The sequence below is a fragment of the Myotis brandtii genome, unplaced genomic scaffold (genome assembly GCF_000412655.1).
Source record: "Myotis brandtii unplaced genomic scaffold, ASM41265v1 scaffold535, whole genome shotgun sequence".
Taxonomy (NCBI): domain Eukaryota; kingdom Metazoa; phylum Chordata; class Mammalia; order Chiroptera; family Vespertilionidae; genus Myotis; species Myotis brandtii.
In genome coordinates, this window is record NW_005369964.1 from 2,729,142 (window position 1) to 2,752,639 (window position 23,498).

At 46.4% G+C, this 23,498-nt stretch overlaps 1 protein-coding gene and 1 long non-coding RNA gene across 2 annotated transcripts in view; both read right to left on the reverse strand.

Moving 5' to 3' along the window:
* EVL (Enah/Vasp-like) overlaps positions 1-16,380 on the reverse strand; it is an 83,931-nt gene extending 67,551 nt beyond the window's left edge. The window contains exon 1 of the mRNA XM_005877895.2: positions 16,222-16,380. Within this exon, the coding sequence (XP_005877957.1) occupies positions 16,222-16,244 (23 nt within the window). The 5' untranslated portion in view covers positions 16,245-16,380. The remainder of the gene's footprint in view (positions 1-16,221) is intronic.
* On the reverse strand, positions 9,150-9,828 carry LOC106728095. Its single transcript, XR_001364347.1, has 2 exons — positions 9,717-9,828; positions 9,150-9,397 (listed from the first exon to the last, which is right to left on the reverse strand). It is a non-coding gene; the product is annotated as an uncharacterized LOC106728095 (long non-coding RNA).
* Positions 16,381-23,498: the final 7,118 nt, after the last annotated feature.

Sequence of the window (23,498 nt, forward strand, 5' to 3'; positions counted from 1 at the left end):
CTTTTCTTCCCCATAAATGGGCGCACATCAGCCCCTCCTGTTCTATACCTGAGGTGCACAGGTGGGCTTCCACACAACCCCTGACTGCCTGCAGTGTTGTGGTTTAAAGCATGTTGCACTTCCGGGGGACTGTGTTAATAACTTCATTAATATTTCAAAGGTGGTCTTGATCTCCAAAAAGTGACTGTCCCTCCACAAAAAGCACATGAACTGCCTGAGCCCAGGGCTCGCTACCGAAGTCCTGTCACAGCATGTTCCCTTGTTGGGGGTCACTGAGCCCACAGCTGAAGGGGCTGAAGAAGGCGCATCTCCACTGGTCAGCAACAGAGGAGCTAGGAGCAGTGCACAGTGCGACATCAATGCAAATCGATGAATATTGCACACATGTGGAAATTCTAGAGAAGTGAAGTCAGTGTAAAAGCAAGGTTTCAAAGACCTAATACAAGAAAGTCATTGATAGCTCATTCATCATTTTCCCATTGATTACATGTAGACATTATAATATTCTGGATATAGTAGTTTAAATACATTATTAAAATTACTTTTACCTGTTCTTTTTACTTTTCTTAACAGGGCTGTTAAATATTTAAATTCCCCACGTGGCTTGCACTGGTGGTTATGGTAGTGCTGCTCTGGGGAATGCGGCACCACTATTCACTCTCCTCTGTTCTCCATCAGTGATGACTGATTGAGCCCCACCTTAGAAATGTTCTCTTCTTACTCACAGATACAGAGAATTGTTGGGAGTTCCCAGAGCAGAGGGAAAACGAGAAGGGGGCGAAATGAGTAAAGGGATCAAGAGGCACAAACTTCCAATTGTAAAATAAGTCATGGGGATGTAGTGCACAGAATGGGAATACAGCCAATGAGACTGCACTGACTGTACAGAGACAGATGGGGCCACTTCCCAATGCCCACAAATGTCGAATCACTAGTTGTACACATGAAACTAATGTAACATTGCATGCCAATTCCACGTCAGTAAAAAAAGGAAACATCCTACTCTTTGCAAATCTAAAGCAAAGATTTCAGAGGATTTTCTAAGTCAGGTGTTATTACCGGCACACAAATAAAAAATCAGCTCACCAGAAATACCTGGGAAAACGCATTAAGACAGACACATTTGTTTATAGGTGTCTAAGTCCATGGTGAAATCCATTTGGCAACACCCAGTTAAAATGTCACCTCCAGGATATATGCCTAATAACAATCTCTTTTTAAAGACATTTAATGAGCACCTACTGTGTACTGGGTTCTTCACATTTATTACCATAATTTCCATTTTATACGAGGGAACTGGAGTTTGCAGAGTGGCTCAGGCCACCCAACTAGTAAGTGGCAGCCACCTGGAACCCAGGTCTTTGTACACAGCACACTCTGCCCATCTATCCCTCTGCCTTTTAAAATGTTTACACCATACAAAGAACTTTCAGATATATTGTATCATTTAATTATTCAGACTATTCTTTGGCTATAAGAGGGGGCATATGCCTGGTGTGAAGGACTGGCCCTGCATCTCACAGCTCAGCAGTGCATAACCTTACACCCAGGAGTTCTGAAACACAGGTTGACATCTTCAGAAGTATCCTCTCTACTCAACCCACACTACTTCCTCCTTTAATACTGATGGTTTTCCTGCGCTCGGAGTTCAAGGGAGCAATGGGAGGGGGACCTTTATTAACAACTAGAGGCCTGCTGCACAAAATTCGTGCATGGGGAGGAGGGTCCCTCAGCCCAGCCTGCACCCTCTCCAATCCCTAACCGGCAGTCGGACACCCCCCTCTCAATCTGGGACTGCTGGCTCCCAACTGCTCACCTGCCTGCCTGCCTGATCGCCCCTAATTGTTCTCCCCTGTCGGCCTGATCGCCCCTAACCGTCTCTGCCTCGGACCCCGCCACCGTGGCTTTCTCTGGAAGGATGTCTGGTCTAATTAGTATATTACCCTTATTTTAGTATAGATAAGCATACAAATTCAAAGACAAGTGCCACTATTTCTAAACACATGTGACTGCACATTATATATTCATATATTATTATTATTTTTTAAAATTTCTTTATTGGTTAAGGTATTACAAATGTGTCCTCATCCCCCTATATTCATATATTATTAATGAAGTAATAGCACCATAAATTTAAGGTGTGTTATTTTATGGACCAAACAAATTAAACACACAGGTAGAGGTAGTGAAGGTAATGAAAACTTAAACAGAGAAGCACCGTGGAGAAACCTGTCCGCTTGGTCTCTAATGGCCCAGGGAAGGTGTGTGCTAGAATGTAAATTCTCTGGTCGGGAGGGGAAATGGAAAAGCAAAGGGCAGGAAGATCACATAAAGGTGAATTCCTTGGGAGGGAACTGCATTCGCTGTGTAGGAGTCAGGCGAGTTTTCTGAGGAGCAGGTGAGCAGCCACACGCTACACTCTCTGCCCTGGTGCTTAAAGTCAAAACCTGGGGACCAGTGAGAAAGAGACATCATCCACCCACAGAGGAGGCGGAGGGGCCTGTTGCAGGTCAGAGAGGAGGCCGGGCCAGCCCGGAGGGAGAGGTGCGCCAACCCCATGGCCTATGAGGAACAGGGGTAAGGAGTTCAAAAAGGAAAAATACAATGATTTTCAAAGTGCACAAAAGCAGGGAGGGGAGAAAGCAGAGCAACAAAAGGAGCTTGTAAGAATGTGTGGAAGGGAGCATCGTGCCAGCAACACAACTGCCATGCACTGAGCCACTTGCCGAGTCGTCTCGGGGCCAGGAGCCAGCACGCAGAGGGGCCGGGACCAGTGGGAGCAAGTGACGCCGCCGCCTGGACACCAAGCCAGGGAGGACTGAGTGGGTTCAGATGCTGACCAAGTCAGGCCAGGAAACCATTCACCACCCCCTTGGTCTGGGGGATGGACTGCAGGTGTCGTGTAGTTAGAACTTTCCTGCGTGTTCATTCAATACTGGTAAATCCAATTCTTTTATCCACACTGTTCGCCCTAGTCATTCATTTTACTTAAGTTCCACTTTAAGAAGGATTTTTAATATTAGGAAACGACCAAACTTCATCCTAACCAATGATGGGAGAGTAGGACAGCTGAGATTACGGGGTAGTTCCACGAGGGGTCGTCTCCCTCCCATCCTTCCCCTTCAGGTCTCCTGCGGCTCGTTACCTGCAGTTAGTCCAGGGCCTCCTGGGGAAACTGGAGGAGACCGCCCCTGAGCTTGAGGAATTCTGCTTTTGGGAGAGGCACCATATATTCAAGAGAACCCAAAGGAAGTCATAAAGGTAGTCAATAACCCAAACCTTGCCGCTGAATTTCTAGTCAGTAAACAAAGCCATATCCTCTTTACAGCATCACATACACACACAATCCCAGGCCACACAGGGTCCTAGGTTGTATCTGAGACCATCTCAGGTGGCTTCCTACCCGAGTGTTTAAGGATCTTGGTGAAGTTCTGTCACTGTTCTCTTTGAACTTTTTATTATAAGCAGTTATTCATTTTTCAATGACTAAAACCAGCTTATTGAAAAACAAACAAACAAACAAACAAAAACTCTTAAGGGTGCAAAGGGACAAGTGCAATGAAAATGGGGCCTGGCCTGCTCTCCATGTTAAGACAGTCACTGATTGTGCCTAAGGCCCTGGCCATCCAGACGCTTGGGCATTCAACACAAGGGAGGAGGTGGTGGCCCACCAAGCCTGCCTGTCTGGGTCCATGGCTCCTGCCTGGAAGGGCAGGGCGGGGTATTCACAGCCCACCGGAGCTGAAGTCTGTCCAGAGAACAGCGTGATGAGAGCAGTTGGTCTCAAACCTGCCATATTTGCTTTGCCTGTGCTTAACAATTCTCTCCACTTGCCACAACTCCTTTAGATTTTAATTTCTTTTCTTCTCTTAATTTTATGGGGCATGGCCAATGTGGTGCTTCATTAAACCACAGTGCTTCCGGCTCTCTCGGCGGGGAGCCAGGACCCTCGGGCCACCTTCAGTTCCCCCACCCGCTGGCCCCCACACAGCACTGATTTCTGTGCCAGCTTCCAGCCTCCCGCCTCACAGGGCCAGGAAACAGGAGCGACAGAACAGGAATCAGGCTCCTTGAGCTCTAGAGTGGGTCCTGGGGACCATGACCACGTTCTGACCCTTTCTAGGTTTGTTTCCTCATCTGTAAGGGAGTATATTTCTAACTTGCTGAGTGTGGTGTTAATTAAATAGCATATTGTAACTGGAGCTCTCGGCACTTAATAGCTGAATTAGACGGAAGCTATCTGGCTGCATCCCTAAGGTCTAGTGCTGAATGAATGAGAGCGAACAGAGGGTGTTCAGTAAACATTACTTCCCTTTCCCGTTGGAAATGCCTCAAGGGATCCTGACACGTCAGCTGCAGGAAAGTGAAAAGTAAATGCTGTGTCCAAAGAAGTGCCTCCTAGAGCTCGGAACCAGAGGCTACCGAACAGCTGTTTCAGCTCTGACACAGCCTTTCTGCTTCTTTAAAACATATTTTTATTTTTTTTAAAAAAAATATATTTTATTGATTTCAGAGAGGAAGGGGGAGACAAAGAGATTGAAACATCAATGATGAGAGAGAATCACTGATCAGCTGCCTCCTTGCAGGCTTCCTACTGGGGGTTGAGCCTGCAATCTGGGCATGTGCCCTAACCGGGAATCGAACCGTGACCACCTGGTTCATAGGTAGATGCTCAACCACTGAGCCACACCAGCTGGGCCTGCCTTTTCTTCAAAAAGCACACGGCAAGCCCTCCATGGACTGTCCCACAGATAAGGTCTCGAGTGCCCTCACCACCCGCCTCTCTCTTTTAAATGTATCTGCATTCGTCAGCTCAGGCTGCCATAACAAAATACCAGTCCGGGCGGCTTAGCAACAGAAATGTACTTTCTCTCAGTTCTGGAGGCTGGAAGGCCAGGGTCAAGGCGTCAGTAGGCGTGGTTTCTCCTGCAGCCTCTCACCTTGGCTCAGAGGGCCACCTTTTTGCTGTGTCCTCACATGGGCTTTTCTCTGGTGTCTTCCTCTTCTTATAAGGACACTGGGTCTACTGCTCAGGGCCCCACCCTCCTCACCTCATTTAATCTTCATTATCTCTTAAGCCTTATCTCCAAATATGGTGGTCACATTGGCGGTTAGGGCTTCCATCTATAAATGTGGGGGACACAACTCAGTCCAAACCAGTGTCCCAGGCCACAGTGCTCTGTTAAACACCCGGATGAAACACAACACTGCATGTGGTCTGACGATTCTGATGACTAGTGTGGTCACCTCCAGAGGAGGAAAAAATGGTACAAGTGTTAGTCTGCTTTTTCTTTATCCTGCGCAGTTTTGTATTATTTGGAATTCTTCAGGTTGTAAGTGACAGATTCTGATGGGGAAAAAAGTGGAATCTGTTATTTCATATAGTGCAAAGACAACCACCCTCATGGAGATGCCTGGCTTAAGCAGGGCCGAACGCCATAAGCCCTGGCTCAGTGATGCCATGAGAAGTCGGTTCTTTGGCCATCACTGAACTCTACCCCATCACCCGGCTTTGGTACCAGAAGGCTACCACCAATGACTTGAGGCTTTCATCATCCCACACAGCTCTTGATCCCAGAAAAAGCAGCATCTTTCCTCACAGATCTAGCCCAAGACTCTTCCCTTAAACCAAGCATGTCAAACTTGTGCCAGCGGGCTGCAAGTTTGACATGTTTGCCTTAAACCAATCACCATAGCCAAGGGATTGAGTCACGTGTCACCCCCAAAGAGGGCGTGTGGGGTTGGGCCAGGTCAGATCACTGTGGAATGGACTACTGATTCCCCTCTTCTTAACCCTCCTCTCTAAACTGGATGCTGGGCAAATAGTATCTTTCTAGGAATAACAATGCTAGTAGAGAAAAGAGATAGGCATGCTAAAAAATTACCCGCCTCTCTCTTTTTAAAAAGTACTTGATCTTTGCACAGTGTTTTACTTATCAGAATGATCTCCAACTCATTCTCTGCCCAGGTGCTAACAAAAGACTGATCCAAGAATGTCCTTGCACATCTCAGCTCTTTCCATCAGTGAGAACTGCACGGGTGTGTGAAATCGCAGCAGTTTCTCCTCTTGGCAGTCCTGAGAAAGAGTCCGATTTATCATGGACACATCAAGAGTAATTATATCAAGTCAGCCTGTGTAGCTCAGTGGTTTAGCATTGACCTATGAACCAGGAGGTCACGGTTCAATTTCCGGTCAAGGGACATGCTGGCTTGAGGGCTCAATCCCCAGTAGGGGGTGTGCAGGAGCCAACTGATCAATGATACTCTCTCATCATTGATGTTTCTATCTTTCTCTCCCTCTCTGAAATCAATAAAAAAATATTTTTTAAAAATTCACTGTCAATTGTATCTTAATAAAACTGAATGAAAAATATTTTCAGTTGCAACAGACCAATTACAGAACCCAGAGACCACTCATTCATCCAACAACCATTAACTGCCCTTCAAACAGCTGGAAGGTGCTGTGCTAGGTACGGGGACAAACATGAACAACTCAAAAAAAAATTTTCAGGGGGGAAGAGAGAGGGGAAAATGGAAGGGGGCATAGAGGGGATAAATGGTGATGGGAAAAATAAAATAAAAAACAACTTTCAGTTGTACTGCTTACAAAGCATTTTTGCATATATAATCACACTTTTCCTCACAGTGAACCAATCCTATATAATAAAAGGCTAATATGCAAATTGTCCCCTTGACCGGAGTTTGACTGGGAGTTCAACCAGGGGGCAGGGCCAGCCCTCCAACTATCCTCGGTCCCTCCCCCTGAATGGCCCCTTCCCCGAACGGCCCCCCTCACCCAGATTGGGGGCAGGGCTGAGCGGACCCCACCCGTGCACGAATTCATGCACCAGGCCTATAGTTTTACATGTTAGGCAAGTGAAACCCAAAAAGAATAAACAATTTGCATGAAATTACACAGCCAATAAGAGCAGGAGTCTGAACTTACCCTCCAATGAGATTTCGCATCTTACACTCTTATCTTCTTCCTTTATGTATTTTGCCTAAAGATTCTCTTCTTCCCCATTTCTAATTCCCACACTCAGATTACCCTTCAACTACAGCAGTATTTTCCTGAGCGTAACTAAAAATTAAGAGTTAAGCAATAAAAGTTCCTTCATCAAACAGATGTGGGAAGTTCAGGGGCAAAATTCCTACCCTCCACCCTCTACTCCCTCGAGATTTCTCATGCTCCCACACTGACCTTGCCCAGAGGAGTGGGGTGCACAGTGTTTGTCAAACAGCTATCTACAGGCCCTTCTGCTTCCCATGCAGCCTCCTGCGTGACTAAGAGGCGTCCAAAGCACAGGCACCAGAATCGGGTGGAATTGGGTTCAAATGCCGGCTCTGTGTGATGCTGGAGAGGTTAAGCCAGTGCACACCTTGCTTTTTAAAAAAATCTGTGAAACAGATATGACAGTAACAGCAGCGATCTCCTAGGAATCTTATGAGAACAACAAAATCAGGGTCAGAGGCAGCTATGGAGTGCCAAAGGCAAGCATGGACTTTTCAGTTAGAAGACAGATCCAATTCCCAGCTCTCCCAATGAAGCAAACAGTGTCACTTGGAGAGTGAGCTATTCCCGGAATCTTCTCAGGCACATGCCTGTCAGGTGAACAGTACCAAGCCTACAGGACTGGTATGGAAATTGGAGAAGATAACAGGTCCTGGAACATGTGCCTACACTTGCAACGTGTCTTGTTTGTATCTGAATCTAGAAGAACCAGAAAGTTTACATTTTAATATGCAAGGACTTGTTAAACTTCCTATTTGGTCTAGCTCAAACCCTTTTGTAAATCCCCACAGCTCTGAAATCTACCATGTGGCCCTTTAGTCCTTGCTGCCGACCTGCTGCCTGGACCAGTTCTGCCCATGCAAACTACTCAGCAGACTCATTTTCCCTCAAAATCCCAGTCATGCCTCATGCGCTGAAATGAACAGACACCCAAGAGGCAGCAACTGCCTTGTTTCCTGCCATTTCCCCTCCTAGGGCCAATAACAATGGCATGTGGCAGGAGTTTTTTAAAAAGCCCATAAAAATGAATAAATAAGAAGTGCTGAGAAGTCACAATGCATCCGGCTCTGATCAAGTGTGACAGGTGGAATGACAAGGTATCAAAACTTCTTTCTGCCTTCAAGTAACCCTCAATCAAGTCAGGGAAATACGACAGGAAAATTAAGTCCTAGAGTATTTTCTATATGTCCGTGTTGTATGGAAGTTCAGAAAAAAAAAAGAGACATTCATGTGGGCTGGAGTGGAAAAAGGTTTCCTGAAGGAAGTGTGCACATCGCTGGGTTCTGAAGGATTTCATGGGGAGAAAACATAGGGTTGGAGCCAGGGAAACCACAGGGTGTGCGTAGATCCCAGACTAAATCAATGTGGAGCAGAGGGAAGGCTCCTGCGACTGAGGTCCCAGAGAGCGTGCAGTCAGGCCAGGGAGGGCTTCGCTGGCAAGGGACAGGGCTTTATACTGTCACCTGGTAAGGGACTGGGAGACGGCCCTCTCTTTGCCACCCTTCTCTGAAACAAGCTGTGTTTAAGTTCTCACCCAGGGCAGAATGAGCTGATTCGCACTTCATTTACCCCAGAGATCTGGTTATCAGGAGGGTCCCTACCAACACCAGGACAACGATTCTGTCAACTGTAGTACGTGTGTCCACCTCCCTCCACCCTGGGACCTCTACTTCCCTCAGTCTTCAACAAGGCGGAGAGTAACGAAGGTGGAGTCTTCACTCTCCGGCTCTGGAAATGCTCCAGTTCATCTGATGGGAGAGCATCCTCCCGGGAAAAGGATTCCATAGGATCCCCAAGTTGAAGCTCTTCAGTGGCTTCCCCTGAAGACCAACAGAACCACCAGGAATTACCCATCATTTATTTCTACAACAGCTGCTTCTGGTTGGAAGGGTGCTCACCACCGAGCTCTCGCTTGTAATTCACTTTGTCCCCCTTCCCCCCAGTGGAACAGACCTCACACATCAAACTGTCAATGCAGTCCACACAGTTCAACAGACATGTGTATCTTGTGCCAGGCTCTGGAAATAAAGAGCTGTGAGGCCAAGCATGCACTGCTATGCCGGCCCTGGAGAAATGTCAACACTTGGTGGTAGGCTCTGGCTGTGTCATCGTAATTAGACGGAAAGCACTAGAGTCCCAGTTTGTCAACTGCAAGGAATTTAATTAATCTCTCAGGCCATCGAATCTGCGTGTCAACCAAGCCCAGATCCAAGCTCTCAGCTGATTAGTCACATCACAGTTGGTTCATTGTGTCATAAAATTTCAACAAGCAGGACTGTCATCCAAGGACTGCATTCTGGCGTTCTGCGTCTGAGCACCCAGGAAGACGGGAGTCCAGGGCACCCCACCTGAGGTCAGGCCTCTCTTCTGGCTCCTGTGCAATTTCTAATCAGGATTAGATTAGAACAGGATTTCATTAGTCTAATTAAATGCTTTGCTGCTTGAGGGAAATTAAAGGAATTAATTTATTATCTACTAAGTGCCAGGCACTTTGCTAGATGCTTTAGCAATCAATCTCATTTAATCAATGCAGCAACTCGGAGAGGTAGGTAATATCCCCATTTTACAGAGAGGCAAACTGAAGCGCAAAGAGCTTAACCAAGCTGCTCAGGTAACAAGGCCAGTGGAAAACCAAAAGTGCCAGCGCTGCAGAGCACCGAGCAGATGTCCCCGACCACTTGGTCCCTGAAGGTGAAGTGCTTACCTCTGCAAGGCAGTGAACTTCAGGGTAGAGAAAGTCACCAGTCATGAGGAAAGGGCAATCAGACATGGGTAACCCTGAGGAGAAGGAGGGAAGTTGCTCCTCCTTGGGCTTTATCAGCCCATTCCCCTGACTCAGCCCCTGCACTGCTCCCAACAGCCCTTCCCTTTATTTTCATCCACCCAAATCCTACGCTTCCCCAAGACTGAGATCTTCCTGAAAGTCCCCGTACCCCTCAATATGCAGAACCACAGCAGGTCACCTGTACCGCTAATGGGATCTACCCCACCTCACCCGCCTTCCTGTGCCTTGGCTGCCCCACCCCATGCTTTTGGTGTTGGTTGAGGACAGCAAATTCCTGAAGGCGGGGTGAAGGATCACACATATTTGCACCTTTTACTATGGCTTATAGTTAGTAGACATCCAGGAAGTGTTTTTTGAATGAATGTTCTGCTATCAGCATAAAGGCCTTCCCCACCTCTATAAAGACATGGACAAAATTTCCAGAACCTACACAGCGGGTGAAACCTTTGCAACTATCCTAAGTAGAGACAAGCAGCGTGTGGAGCCAGGCTGGTATCCTGTTCTGGACTCATTACTCCCCTCCCCTCTTCTCTCTCTTTCTTCCTTTCTTTTTCTTCCTTTCTTCCTTAAATTTCTTGGGGGTGCCATTGGTCAACATGAACATACAGGTGTCAAGTGTGGGTTTCTATGTTACAAGGTCTGTATATTGCACCATGTGCCCACCACCCAAAGTCAAAGCTTCTCCCTTCACCATCTATTAGGATCTTCTCCCCCAACCTCTCCCCTCTGGCCAGCCATCACACTGCTGTTTGTGTCCATGAGTTTCAGTTTTATATTCCACATATGAGTGAAGTCACATGGTTCTTAACTTTTTCTGACTTCTTTCACTTATCATAATGTTCTCAAGGTCCATCCATGTTGTTGCAAATGGCGCTATTTCATCCTTTCTTATGGCGGAATCCATTGCGTAGATGGACCACATCTTCTTTATCCAGTCCTTTCTCGTAGGACACTTTGGTTGTTCCCATGTTTTGGCCTTAGTTTTCTTTTGACTCATTGTTTTTAACATGAGATGACTACTGTGCTGTGCAAAAAGTGTGAGGAATGGGAATGAGACTGAACTGGTTAAATATTAACTGATAAAGCTTCCACTAATTCCAAACTGTAAGTACAAGCATTATAGCAAAACTTTATAATTTATACACTTCTGTCTTACATATTATCCTTAAAGTAGCCTTTTCCTGTAAGTGCAGAAACTGGTCCAGAGAAATAAAGTGGCTCATCACGGTCACAGCTTTTAAGTTTACATTTATGAAGTGTATCCAAATCTTTGGACTCCGATTCCCAGCACTGCCTCTCTTTGAGTAAAACTCAACAATAACTGTAACACATTTAATAATGCAGGATAGACTGGTATTTTTAAATATATCCACTTTGCCATCCCAAGAGCTAAATTATTTGTTTCCCAAAATAACATTTTGCTTGTGGCTTGTCAGACAAACAGGCGGAACTGCCAAGTCCATGAGATGTGTCTGTCCTCCCCCCCCCTCCACTTGCTTTGTTTTTCTCCTTCAGCTCTCCACCCACTGCCTACTTCCTCCAACCAGGTGCTCCTGGGATGGGTCTGGGTAAAAGTATACATTTGGGGGTTTCTGTGTCCCTGAGCCTCCGTTTTCATTTATAAGATGCGATGTGGTTAAAGTTACCAGGGGAGAAGCACCTAGCAGTATATGGCGCCTAGGAGATACTCAATAATCAAGTTGGGTACCTTCCCCATCCTGCCCAGCCCAGCCCAGCTTCCATCTCCCGTTGACCTGAGATGTATTTCCACACCACAGTGGAATGTCACTGGACCGAAACACCTGTTTCTTCAAGGATTGCAGGACCCTGGGGAACAAGAGTGTGGGCTCTCCCTGCTTTCGAACTTCAGGGGTTCCCTGAAACCACTTATTTTAACTCGTTTCAATATTCCAGTGGGAGGGCAAGAAAAGGTACATCTTTTCCCAAAACCACATATCAATTTGCATGAATGAAGATAAAGTTAGTTGGAGTTTGAACCTCAATCGGTCCAGAACATTTAAAAATTAAAACAATGAAAACAGACTCAAAGTCGTAACTTCCCATTTTCACGTGACTGACTCATTCCACCTGCGGATTTGAGATCTGGAGTTGGTATACCACATTCCCCAGGAAGCAAGTAGGAATAAGTATCAGGAACTTTGAGAAACAGTGGTTTCTGATTTTGGTTCCACTCTCACTTGAGGGATTATGGAGCCAAAATCACATTGAAAACTCTCCATTCTGGAGATGGGAAGAACATTCGGTCATGGCTCTGGGTCTCACGGTGGGAGGAAAACTCCAGTATTCCACAAAGCTGTCTCCAGTGGTGCTCAGGCGACGATCTCTGCGGTGGGGAGTAACAGGTAAATGTTTACTTAGACCAGTCGTTGGCAACCTGCGGCTCGCGAGCCACATGCGGCTCTTTGGCCCCTTGAGTGTGGCTCTTCCACAAAATACCACGTGCGGGTGCGCATGTACAGTACGATTTGTGGCCTATGCGAAGAAGTCGGTATTTTGTGGAAGAGCCACACTCAAGGGGCCAAAGAGCCGCATGTGGCTCGCGAGCCGCAGTTTGCTGACCACTGACTTAGACTATTCATTCAGTACACTTCTCGTCTAAGAAATTTCTTTAAAAAGGCAAAACCACAAGAAAAGTGTGTCTAACAACAGCCAGCTAGGACAGCTTGTCTGGTGTTAGAACGATGCGGACTGCAGTCAATGGGAGGCCAGAACCCCTGACCGCTGGAAAATGCTGGCCAGACCTCTCATGCTCTCGGGGTTCTCTAGCTCTCCAGGCTTGGGCCCCAGGCCCCAGCGAACCATTATAACCAGCAGCAGGTTGTAGAGTGAGGTCACTGCAGAGTCCTCAGGTGATGCGGCCGGAGCTCTCTGGTGCTCCAGCAACTGGGATGTGCTGAGGACATGTCACATCTTTCTCCGGAGGTCAGTGGTCAGCCTTCAACATTCTCTTCTAAGTGAGCACACCAGCTGGCACCATGAGGCCTGCACCGAGCTCGCTGGAGAGCTCGCTGGCTTTTCCTTTTTTGGTAAATCCTTGTGAGACAGTCAACTGCTTATTAAGGCCTTACTGTGTGTCAAGCAGTTTTAGGCATGCAGGACCCAGAACACATGGATTCACATTGCCCTGGCTGGTTTGGCTCCATGGTTGGAGCGTCGGCCCATGCACCAAGGGTCCCGGGTTAAATTCCAGTCAAGGACATGTACCTTGGTTGCAGGCTTGATCCCCAGCCCTGGTGGGGGTGCATGTGGGAGGCAACCAGTCGATGTGTCTCTCTCACATAGATGTTTCTCTCTCTCTCTGTCTTTCCCCCTCCCTTCTACTCTCTCTAAAAACAACAACAAAAAACCTATGATTCACAAAAGTTCTCAAGAACTCCTAGTCCAATAGGGAGTCAGCATATACATGTGTCCATGTCAAAATCTGACCTCCTTTTAACAATGAGTGTGGGCCTGTGCTCTCGAGTTGAGGTGTATGGAGGTCTGTAAATGTGTGTGGGTAAGAGGATGGAGTCACTCTCAATGCCCTTTCCTCCCTTATGTTCATATAGAAAGAGTGCTGTAATTTATCAAGCAAGTTTACGTTCTCATTTAATGCTGACAGCATTATAGATTTGCTTGTGGAGACCTGCTATCCCCATTTTCCAGTTGAGAAAATGGAGACAAAGAAAGATCCAAAGACAGTGCATGGCAGAACCAGGATTATAGTCCAGATGACAATCCTAAGATCCTCACATCAGTGTGCTCTCCACCGCTCTGAGGCCTCCCAGGAGGAGGAGGGCTGTGACCCATGCGGCCCGTTTAACCTCCTACGAGCGCACGGCTCGGGTCCACCTGCCTGTGTGCTGCTCTGGCTCCTGATTTCTTTCCTACCTCCACCTCCACCTCCACCCTGCCTTTGCCGCACACTTCCCACCTCAAAGGCAATCTGCCTGCTTCTCCCAAGCCAATGGTTCTCTGGTTCCCAGACCTGCAGCATAGGAATCACCTGGGAACTTGTTAGACATGCAGGTTTTAAGCCCCAACCGAGACCTAGTTACTAGATCCGAACCTCTGGGAGGGGGCCCAGCAATGAGTTTTCAGAGCCCTCCAGGTGATTCTTCTGCCTCTTACAGCTTGAGAACCACCTTGGCCTCAGTTAAAAAGCTAACCAGCGACCCCTTTGGCGGTCGAACGACCCTTTCACAGGGGTCGCCTAAGACCATCCTGCATATCAGATATTTACATTACGATTCATAACAGTAGCAACATTACAGTTATGAAGTAGCAACGAAAATAATTTTATGGTTGGGTCACAACATGAGGAAATGTATTTAAAGGGCCAGAAGGTTGAGAACCACTGAGCTAAGCTCCTCTGTAGTGCCTGTGCTGCCCCACTGTGATCACCTGGCCCCACACATGCGGACCTGGTGACTAAAGAAGACAGCCACTTGTCCAGTACTATGCAGCGGTCACAAACTGCAATCACATCCAGCAAAGTGCTCAGGGCTAGCTCAGGCAGGAGATTGAAGCAGGGGTAAGAGATGACTTCTTTTCTGGCTTACTTTCCATAGAGGGCCCCACTTTCTCGGGTCAGCAGTGTGGTGGTCTTTCACTCTAACCCTTTTCTACCTCTTCAGACCCAGCTCTTGGGCTAGGAGCCCACCACAACGGGAATGGCTTTTTGATACACATCCCTCTTCAGGAAATGTAGGGAAGGGCTCCGAGCTCTGTTCAGTAGCTAAGGCTTACTCCATAGAATAAATGCTAACAATAAAATATAAACCTTACAATCTTACCACTTTCTATAATTCACAGAACTCTTCCGAAACTCTCACAAGGATCAGAGAAGCTAATTTTGAAACTGGGATTAGAACCCAGGACTCCTGTTTCATTCCTTTTTTTTTAAAAGTGTTTTTATTGATTTATTTAAGAGAAAGAGAAAAATATCAATGTGAAGAGAAACATCTATCTGCCACCTCCTGCATGCACCTTGATCCAGGATCGAACCTGCAACCCGGACATGTGCCCTGACCGGCAATCAAACTGGTGACCCTTCGGTGCACGGGACAACACTCAACCGAGTCTCACCAGCCAGGGCTCCTTTTCCATTTTTAAAGGACAGATCTACTGTAACCTGTCCAGCATTAAATAAATTCTTGTTAGCTGTTAATGGAGCTATTAGAAAACAATAAGCCTGGTCCCTGTGTAAGGGCAAAGGCCCCATGTCACCAGAGCATGTTGCCACATGGAAGGAATATCCCTTTCACAAGCCCGACCCATCAGGAATAATGCAGGGGCACACTCTTAAACAAAGGATAACTTCCTGGATCCAAAGCCCCACGCTTACAGGAAGGGCGGGGGACCCGTGTGCACAGCTGATGATTCTCTCAGCTACTCCCTTGATTTTGACTAAAAGGTCTCTAGTTTCCTCTTGCAAATAATGAAAAGTGGTTATTCTATTATCATTTTAATGTCTGTTGCAGCAACATTTGGAGGGAACAAAAAGGGCCTATAAGAAACAGAACTGAGGTTCCCACACAATCTTTGCCCATAACATGGCATTTATGCTCAGTTCTAAGATACACAGAAATCCCATGTGAGAAACGAGAAGCTGTCCGAGGTCAGAAGCAGACACATATATGCTCTCCTCCATATGTTCCACAGAAATGGAAACATGCACATAAATGACTGGTGGCCCTCCCATTCTACCTCCTTTATTTTCATTTCTTAGAAACTATCTCTATTGGAACATCCCTTCCCACATTCACCCCCAGACACAGATTCCCAGAGAAGAGATGGAGGAAAGAGAGGGAGTAAGATTCACAAAAGACTCCAATTTGCAGCATTAATAATTACAGCAGCTGAAAAGCTTACAAAAGCAAAGAAGGCTCCGGTTAACAAGACATTACCAAGGCACTTCCCAGAAAACCGCCCAGCCATGAGATTGCTATCGACGATGAGGAAAATCAGAGCCAAAATCAAATCTCAACTAAGCAGACACACTTGCAGAATTTCACCTTCACTGCTACGATTAGCATTTTTTTAAGAGAGCAGTCGACTCCATGAGTTTGACAAAGGAAGAAAAACAAAAGCTATCAACAGACTCATTCTGGATAAACAGTTGCTATTCTGTATTCTTAACTCTACACCTGCAACAGCAGCTCAAATGAGGCACAAGGTGGGGCCCTCGGCAAATTCACACACCAGCAAACAATTACCCACGCTGCATCCGTGCATGCAGCAAACACCCTGACCAGCACCACCGTGCACCTCCGACCCCCATGCCTGGAGAGACCCCACCGAATGCAGAGAAGAGCCCTTTTTGTGTGTGAGAACCAGCCGGAACCTAAGCTGTCATTACACAGCAAAAACCTAGCGAGAACAAAAACCCAACGGCAGGCAGATGTACGAAACCAGAACATACCTGAATTCTTCAAATGCGAACATGACCTAGACAGAGACAATTTCCTTAGATTGTCTGGTAGCCTTTTTGGTTCGGAGGACAACCATTTAGTCAGTCAGATGGTGCAAAGTGCAGAAAAAAGAGGCGGGGTTTCCACACCCCCCAATATTCCGAAGTAAAAGGCTTTCTGCAGACAGGAGCCTGCAGCCTCCAGCTCCGCCAGCTGCTGACAAGCGGCAGCTAACAGGGGAGGCAGCGAGAAAACCATGTGATCATTACAGCAAGTCTGATTAATGCAGTGTGTGCTCAGGCTCCAGGCTGGGAGCCGGATTAGTCCAGAGAAAAAAGTGGAACCCGGGGTCCTGGGTAAACCACAGATCACATCCCACCTCCAGACCAGGATTTCGCCGAGTGGTAAAAGCTTAAAGGGATGAGAATACAACCTGTGCCACTGTGACCTGCCTGATTACCTCATCTTCCTGTGCCTGCTGCTGCTGAAATGACCAGGTGTGACCAGTGTGGTCAGTAAAGAGAGTGGACAGTGATACCTGCCTCCATTTCACTGACAATTCTGCAGAATCCCATATTATGCCTGTCCACTACCAAACACTACTTTATCACAGATGCATAAACTGCTGGGGAATCAGAAAGCCACGCTGTAGCCCACCACTGTCTCATGAACCATATGACCTTGCAGTCGATTGTGATAGTGATCTCATTTCTTTGATTATTCATTTATTGAGGCTCTTACCAATTCCTTGAAGTACAAAAATTACTGTAATAATTTCAGAAGTTAAAAACAGTAAAAAAGGAAACGAGATGTCAGCCAAAAAAAAGAGCAATGTTTTCCAGTTTGTAAAGCCCAAGTTGGTAAAATCTGGCAAATGAGCTGAGGCTGTATTCTAAAACCTGGCATTAAGAAGGACCTTCAGCAGTGGGGCTGCAAACCTTTATAAAACAAGGGGGACAGATTGCAAATGAAATCCTGTGAGTCGCTCTTGACTTTTTTTCTCTCCCTCACACCACAAAGATAATCAGTCACTAATTCAGATTCTACCTCATGAAAGTTTCCTTGAACCTGTCCCTTTGTCCACTCCCTGCCTACCACCTGAGCCCCCACCTTTGGCATCTCTCACCTGGTCTGTTGCATTATAACTGGCCTTTCTCTCTCCCTTCTCGCAGATTCTGCCAGGGCAGTGTTTCTAACTCTGATTCTCATGCCCCCTATTTGAACCCTGCATCAGTCCCTCAGTGCCCATAGTGTTACGGAAAACGCCTCAGCCCAGCATGCAGAATCTTATTTCTCCAACTCCTTTTTCCCATTAAAACTCTTAATAATCCCCAAATCCAGCCCCACATTCCTAGTTCCCCAAATATGCCAGGACCTCCTTTCTTCAGCCCAGGGGCCAACTGCCTAAATTATTCCTTGCTCCCCCCGTGACCTGCACCCTTCCACGTGGCCCACACTGTTCCCTCGGCTGTCCGTCCCCAGGAGCTGAATGAGAGGAGTTACTCAGTAACTGTTTGCTGAATGACCCTCCTTTTGCCCCAGCTTTCCACCAGGGAGAAAGGGACCCCGTTCTCACATTAGGTGGCCTGGGATGAACACACCCCTCTCCTTATGTTATCCCTATCTGAAGAGAAGTGAGAGCCCAGAACTTGCCTCAAAGAAACGAAGTAATAACAGCCAACTGAGGCAGACTGATTAGTAAGAAATTTGGTGGAATCCTGCGGTCCCTCAAACCATGTAGCAATCAGCAACTAAGCTGACCCAGAATGCCTTCCACGATATTCCAGACAAGTCTCTGCCTCAGACCCTCTACTTGGCAGAATCATGATTTAACAGGAAACACAGGAAAGTCAGAGTCATGCAATAACCCGTTGGAAGTCCCAGGTCTGCCACTTAGAGCCTGTGACCACAGGCAGCTGCTCTAGTACCGCCTTCTCCCCACAGTGATCATGGAAAGTGTGCTTCTGTGCCCAGTCTACTGTCCACGTGGGAAGCCTTGGGCACAGTCTCACCTGTGTAAGCCTCAGCGTGTGGGGGTGCTGCACAGACAAAACTCCGGCACATGGAACCACCACCGATAGTAGCTAATATCACATACCCTTCAAAACCCCATCCAGTCCTGTCCCTGACCAAAACCAGCCTATGATGATCTCTAAAAATCCTGAATTCCTAGGTAGTCAATATTCCTATATAATAAAAGGCTAATATGCAAATAGACCGAACGGCGGATGAACCGCAACAACCAAACAACCGGTCGCTATGACGTGCACTGACCACCTGGGGTGTGTGTGTGGAACATGGTGGGCGTTGGCCGAGGCAGGATGGTAGATCAGGTGAGCGGGGGTGCCAGATCAAGGCAGGGCGCCAGTTGCTGTCATTGGGGCGAGCCTCTGGTGGTTACTTAAAATTCTTTGCTCCCCAAAAGACAAAGAGAGAATCTTAAAAGCAGCAAGAGAAAGAGACTCAATTACCTACAAGGGAATACCCATACGACTGTCAGCTGATTTCTCAACAGAAACTTTGCAGGCCAGAAGGGAATGGCAAGAAATATTCAAAGTGCTGAATACCAAGAACCTACAACCAAGATTACTTTATCCAGCAAAGCTATCATTCAGAATTGAAGGTCAGATAAAGAGCTTCACAGATAAGGAAAAGCTAAAGGAGTTCATCACCACCAAACCAGTATTATATGAAATGCTGAAAGGTATCCTTTAAGAAGAGGAAGAAGAAGAAAAAGGTAAAGATACAAATTATGAACAACAAACATGCATCTATCAACAAGTGAATCTAAGAACCAAGTGAATAAATAATCTGATGTACAGAATGAACTGGTGATTATAATGAATCAGGGACATAGAAAGGGAATGGACTGACTATTCTTGAAAAAGAAAAAAAAATTCTTTGCTCCCACATGCTGTGGTCCTGCCCGGCACAGTCCTGACCAGTGCTCCGACCTGCTACCAGCGTTGGAGCTGCCGCTCACACCCACTGCCGGTGCCTGGTGCCGGTCCTGATCACTCAGCACCATCAGTGGGTGTGAGCAGCGGCTGCCAGCCCTGATCGCCCTTAAGGGCTTCTCCACCTCCCCTGCTCCTGAGGGGCGATCAGGGCAGCAGCCCCCGCTCACACCCACTGATGGCACCGGCCCCGCTCGCACCTGCTGCTGGCACGGGCCCCAATCACTCTGCACCGTCTGTGGGTACAAGCGGGGCCAGTGCTGTGGGGCCACGGTGGCAGGGGCTGGGATGGGGCGCGGAGATGGGCCGGGACCCGCCCCTGTGCCTACTGCAGCCTCGCGGACCAGTTTCTTTCAAGATGCACAAATTCATGCACAGGACCCCTAGTGTATACACACACACACACACACATGTATATAGATAAATATACATATTTAATCTCACATGTCATCTTGTGCTGAGGAGTAGCTTCTGTCCATTCCACGTCTTAGGCCTCTAACCAGGTGAGTTCCTGGGGACAGGGGCTGAGGGGACTGGCAGGAGGAAACCTAAAGAGTTTAGTCCCTCATAACCTCCATTAGAAACACTTTAAGTAAAAACAGCATGCTTGCTATGCAAACACAGCTTCAAGAAACATAAATTATAATTTTGGGTCACCATTCCCAAATTCTTCTATTTTGTAATTATGGGGGCTCCACTACCAGTGACCTTCATTTTTAGTCCTTTTTAAGTCTTCCCCCAGGTACAGCACACTCCTGGTAATAGTAGATCTCTGGTCAAAATATGTTTTTATTGATTTCAGAGAGAGGAAGGGAGAAGGGGAGAGAGACAGAAACATCAATGATGAGAGAGAATCATTGATCGGCTGCCTCCTGCACGCTCCCTACTGGGGATCGAGCCCGCAACCCAGGCATGTGCCCTGACTGGGAATCGAACCGTGACCTCCTTCCTGGTTCACGGGTTGATGCTCAATCACTGAGCCACACAAGCTGGGCTGGTCAAGATCTCTTTTTATTTCACTCAGTGCGTTTTCATTCCAATTGAATGAACCTTTCTAAAAATTAAAAACAAACAAAAAATGCTTCTTGAATTGATAAGAAATGTGAGTCCTACACTGTGAACTAATTCTTTCCCTCAGATTACATAATTCAACTGAGCTTCTACAGTGACATTTAACTTCAAAATAATAGTTTTAAATAAGCTACTCACTGAAAGCTAACCCCCAAAAGCATTCTACTGTAAAGCAAATACAACTGCAATACATCTTTCAGTCTACCACTTCTCAAAAGCAGGAGTCTACTGCTAATTATTTCTGCATTCCTGTCCATGTCTCTCTATCTCCCCAAATAAGTGCTCTCTAAATAGCTGCCTAGGTCATTGCATCCACTCAACAAGTGATCGAAGGGCTACTACCATATTAGATACTATTCTAGGTGCAGTGAAAACCCTGAGCTTCTCAGTGCATCCGCTCTAAGGAAGGAACTCAGAGACTAAATGGGTGAGAAAAGGATAATAAAATAGGGCAACGTGCCTGAGAGTGACTGGGGCTACGAAGAGGTGATGGGAAAGGCCCCTCAGGTAGTGAATCTAAGCTGAGATGTGGATGATCAGGGGACAGTTATGCAAACATCAGGGAAAGATCACTGCAGGCAGAGGAGACAGCTGGTACAAAGGCCCAAGGTGGGAGGGCACCAGCCTGGCATCCCTCCCTCTCCTACGGTGCTGTGGTTGGCCTAGAGCAGCCAACAAGAGTAGAGGGAGATACGACAGAGCTAAGCAGGGCTTTATCAGCCAGGAAAGCCCTGGAGAGTCTGAGAGGGCAGTAACATGACCTGATTTTCACTGTTGGAAGGAAAATGAAGCGCAAGACCAGTCAGAAGCCGCTGCAGCAGTCATAGGAAGTGACGGGGTCTGGACTCGGTGGCACCAGGAGACAAGCAAGAAGCTGATGGGTTTCAGGTAGGTAGGGTTTAGAGATGGTCTTCCTCACAACTCAGTTGTTTCATGTGGTTCTTAGATTACTAGCAAAGCAGAACAAAGGTTAAAATATTTAAACAGAAACGCTATGGCCACCACCAGGACCAGAAGCCAAAGAAGTGTAAGGACCTTTCTCATCTTTCTCATTCTATCCCAGGGTCCAGCACCAAATCACTCAATAAGTACCTGCTGAATTAATGAATCAGCAGTTTGTTGATTGAGAGAGAAGATGTCATAAAGAGATGAAACTGGATTAGGTCAGCAGTCCTCTCTCTGGTGCAAGCATCCAATAAAAGCGCAGATCATCCTTCTGAACAGACACATGCAGCTGCTCCAATGTCACTCAGATACACAGAAACTGGCCAAGAAAATCTTACCAGGAATAGAGGAAGAATCAAGAAGATAAAAGCACGTGAAGCAAATTCCCATATTCAATCAAGAAAGATTTCCTGGGCACCGGCTATGAGTCTGCACTTCTCTATCCCTGAGAGGGGAGGGAGGCCCAAGGAGACTCGCCCACTTCAGGCCTTGCCAACAGTCGGGAACAGACCACACACTCCAAACACTGAAACAAGAGTCCAGATGGTGCATCGGCAGGTGCCGTGTCTGAACTCAGTATTCGAGTTGTGGTCCCACTTCGACTCACTGTTCTTATCAAGACCCCCTTGAGTCCTGGTTCCGCCATGAGGTGTCCATGAGCGTGGAGGGTAAAAGCAGGGCAGTCTCAGCGCCACTCCTCACCAGCCGAATGCCCTTTGGCAACTGACTTTACCTGCCAGAGTCTAGAGCAGCGGTTCTCAACCTGTAGGTCGCGACCCCTTTGGGGGTCGAACGACCCTTTCACAGAGGTCGCCTAAGACCATCGGAAAACACATATATAATTACATATTGTTTTTGTGATTAATCACTATGCTTTAATTATGTTCAATTTGTAACAATGAAATTGGGGGTCACCACAACATGAGGAACTGTATTAAAGGGTCGCAGCATTAGGAAGGTTGAGAACCACTGGTCTAGAGTCTCAGCTTGTATTGCAAAAAAAAAAGTGGTAGACTGAAAGATGTATTGCAGTCTCAGCTTTTTTTTAATTTCAGTTAGTAGCTTATTTAAAAATAAAAATTATGTTTCATTTTTATTTAAAAATGTGGATAATCATTCCTGCCCTGCTCCCTCACAAAGAAATTATGAGGGCCAAATACAATAGCAGGTGTGCCAACGTTCTTTAAATTACAGGTGCTTTATATAGAAATAATTGTACTATTATGAACAACAAAGGAAATTATCCTTTCCTACTTTGTGGCTCTGAGATCTTGATAATGCAGGAATTTTAAGTATTCACCGGGCCATATAGTTAGATGACCCATAAATGCAACTTACTATCCAAGTGACCAAGAGGGAATTTAGATAAAAACCTATAATTGTGGGTATTCAGGGCTAAGATGACCTTAAAGGCAAATTACTCAAACCCTACTCAGCCTAGCCACCTAAGATGCTTATTCCTCAATATGTACTCATCCTTTTAAAGTGTAATTTTAAAAAAGCCTAAAACATAACTCCCACACAGACAGTATGAATGTGTCAAGGATTGATGTAACTCATTGGTGAGGGAACCAGCAGGACGCAAGGCTGGTGCAAAGATCATATGCATGTATGCATGACCAATGGACACAGGCAATAGAGTGGTGAAGGCCTGGGAGGGGCGGGTACCGAGTGGAAGGGGTCAACGGAGAAAACAACAACAACAAACAAACAAAGAGGACATTTGTAATACTTTCAACAGTAAAGATACATTTTAAAAAACAAACAAAAACAAAGGTAATACGGAAACACACATAGTCAGTGGACAAAAAGAAAGCTGTGATAATCTTTAAAGTTAGATACAAAACTGGTTAATATACCACAGAGCAATTAAAACAAAACTTCTGAGGTTATCTTTTCTACTAAACAGAAATCAATTTTAGATCGCCACTGGACAAAAAATCATTCGTAACTTGCCAATTTTCTACAAGTTAAGATTTAACTTTAGAAAAATAAGTCTCCAAGAATATCCTTTCAGTGGTTCTCAACCTTCCTAATGCCACGACCCTTTAATACAGTTCCTCATGCTGTGGTGACCCCCAACCATAAAATTATTTTCGTTGCTACTTCATAACTGTAATTTTGCTACTGTTATGAATCGTAAAATATCTGATATGCAGGATGTATTTTCATTGTTCGCGACCCACAGGTTGAGAACCGCTGCCTTAGATGGACTTGCTGAACAATGCTCCGGAATGATACTGAAAGGCACACAATAATCTTTTTGCCTTTTCTCCAAGTTTTAGATACTTTTCCTAAAATCCCTTTTAACTTTC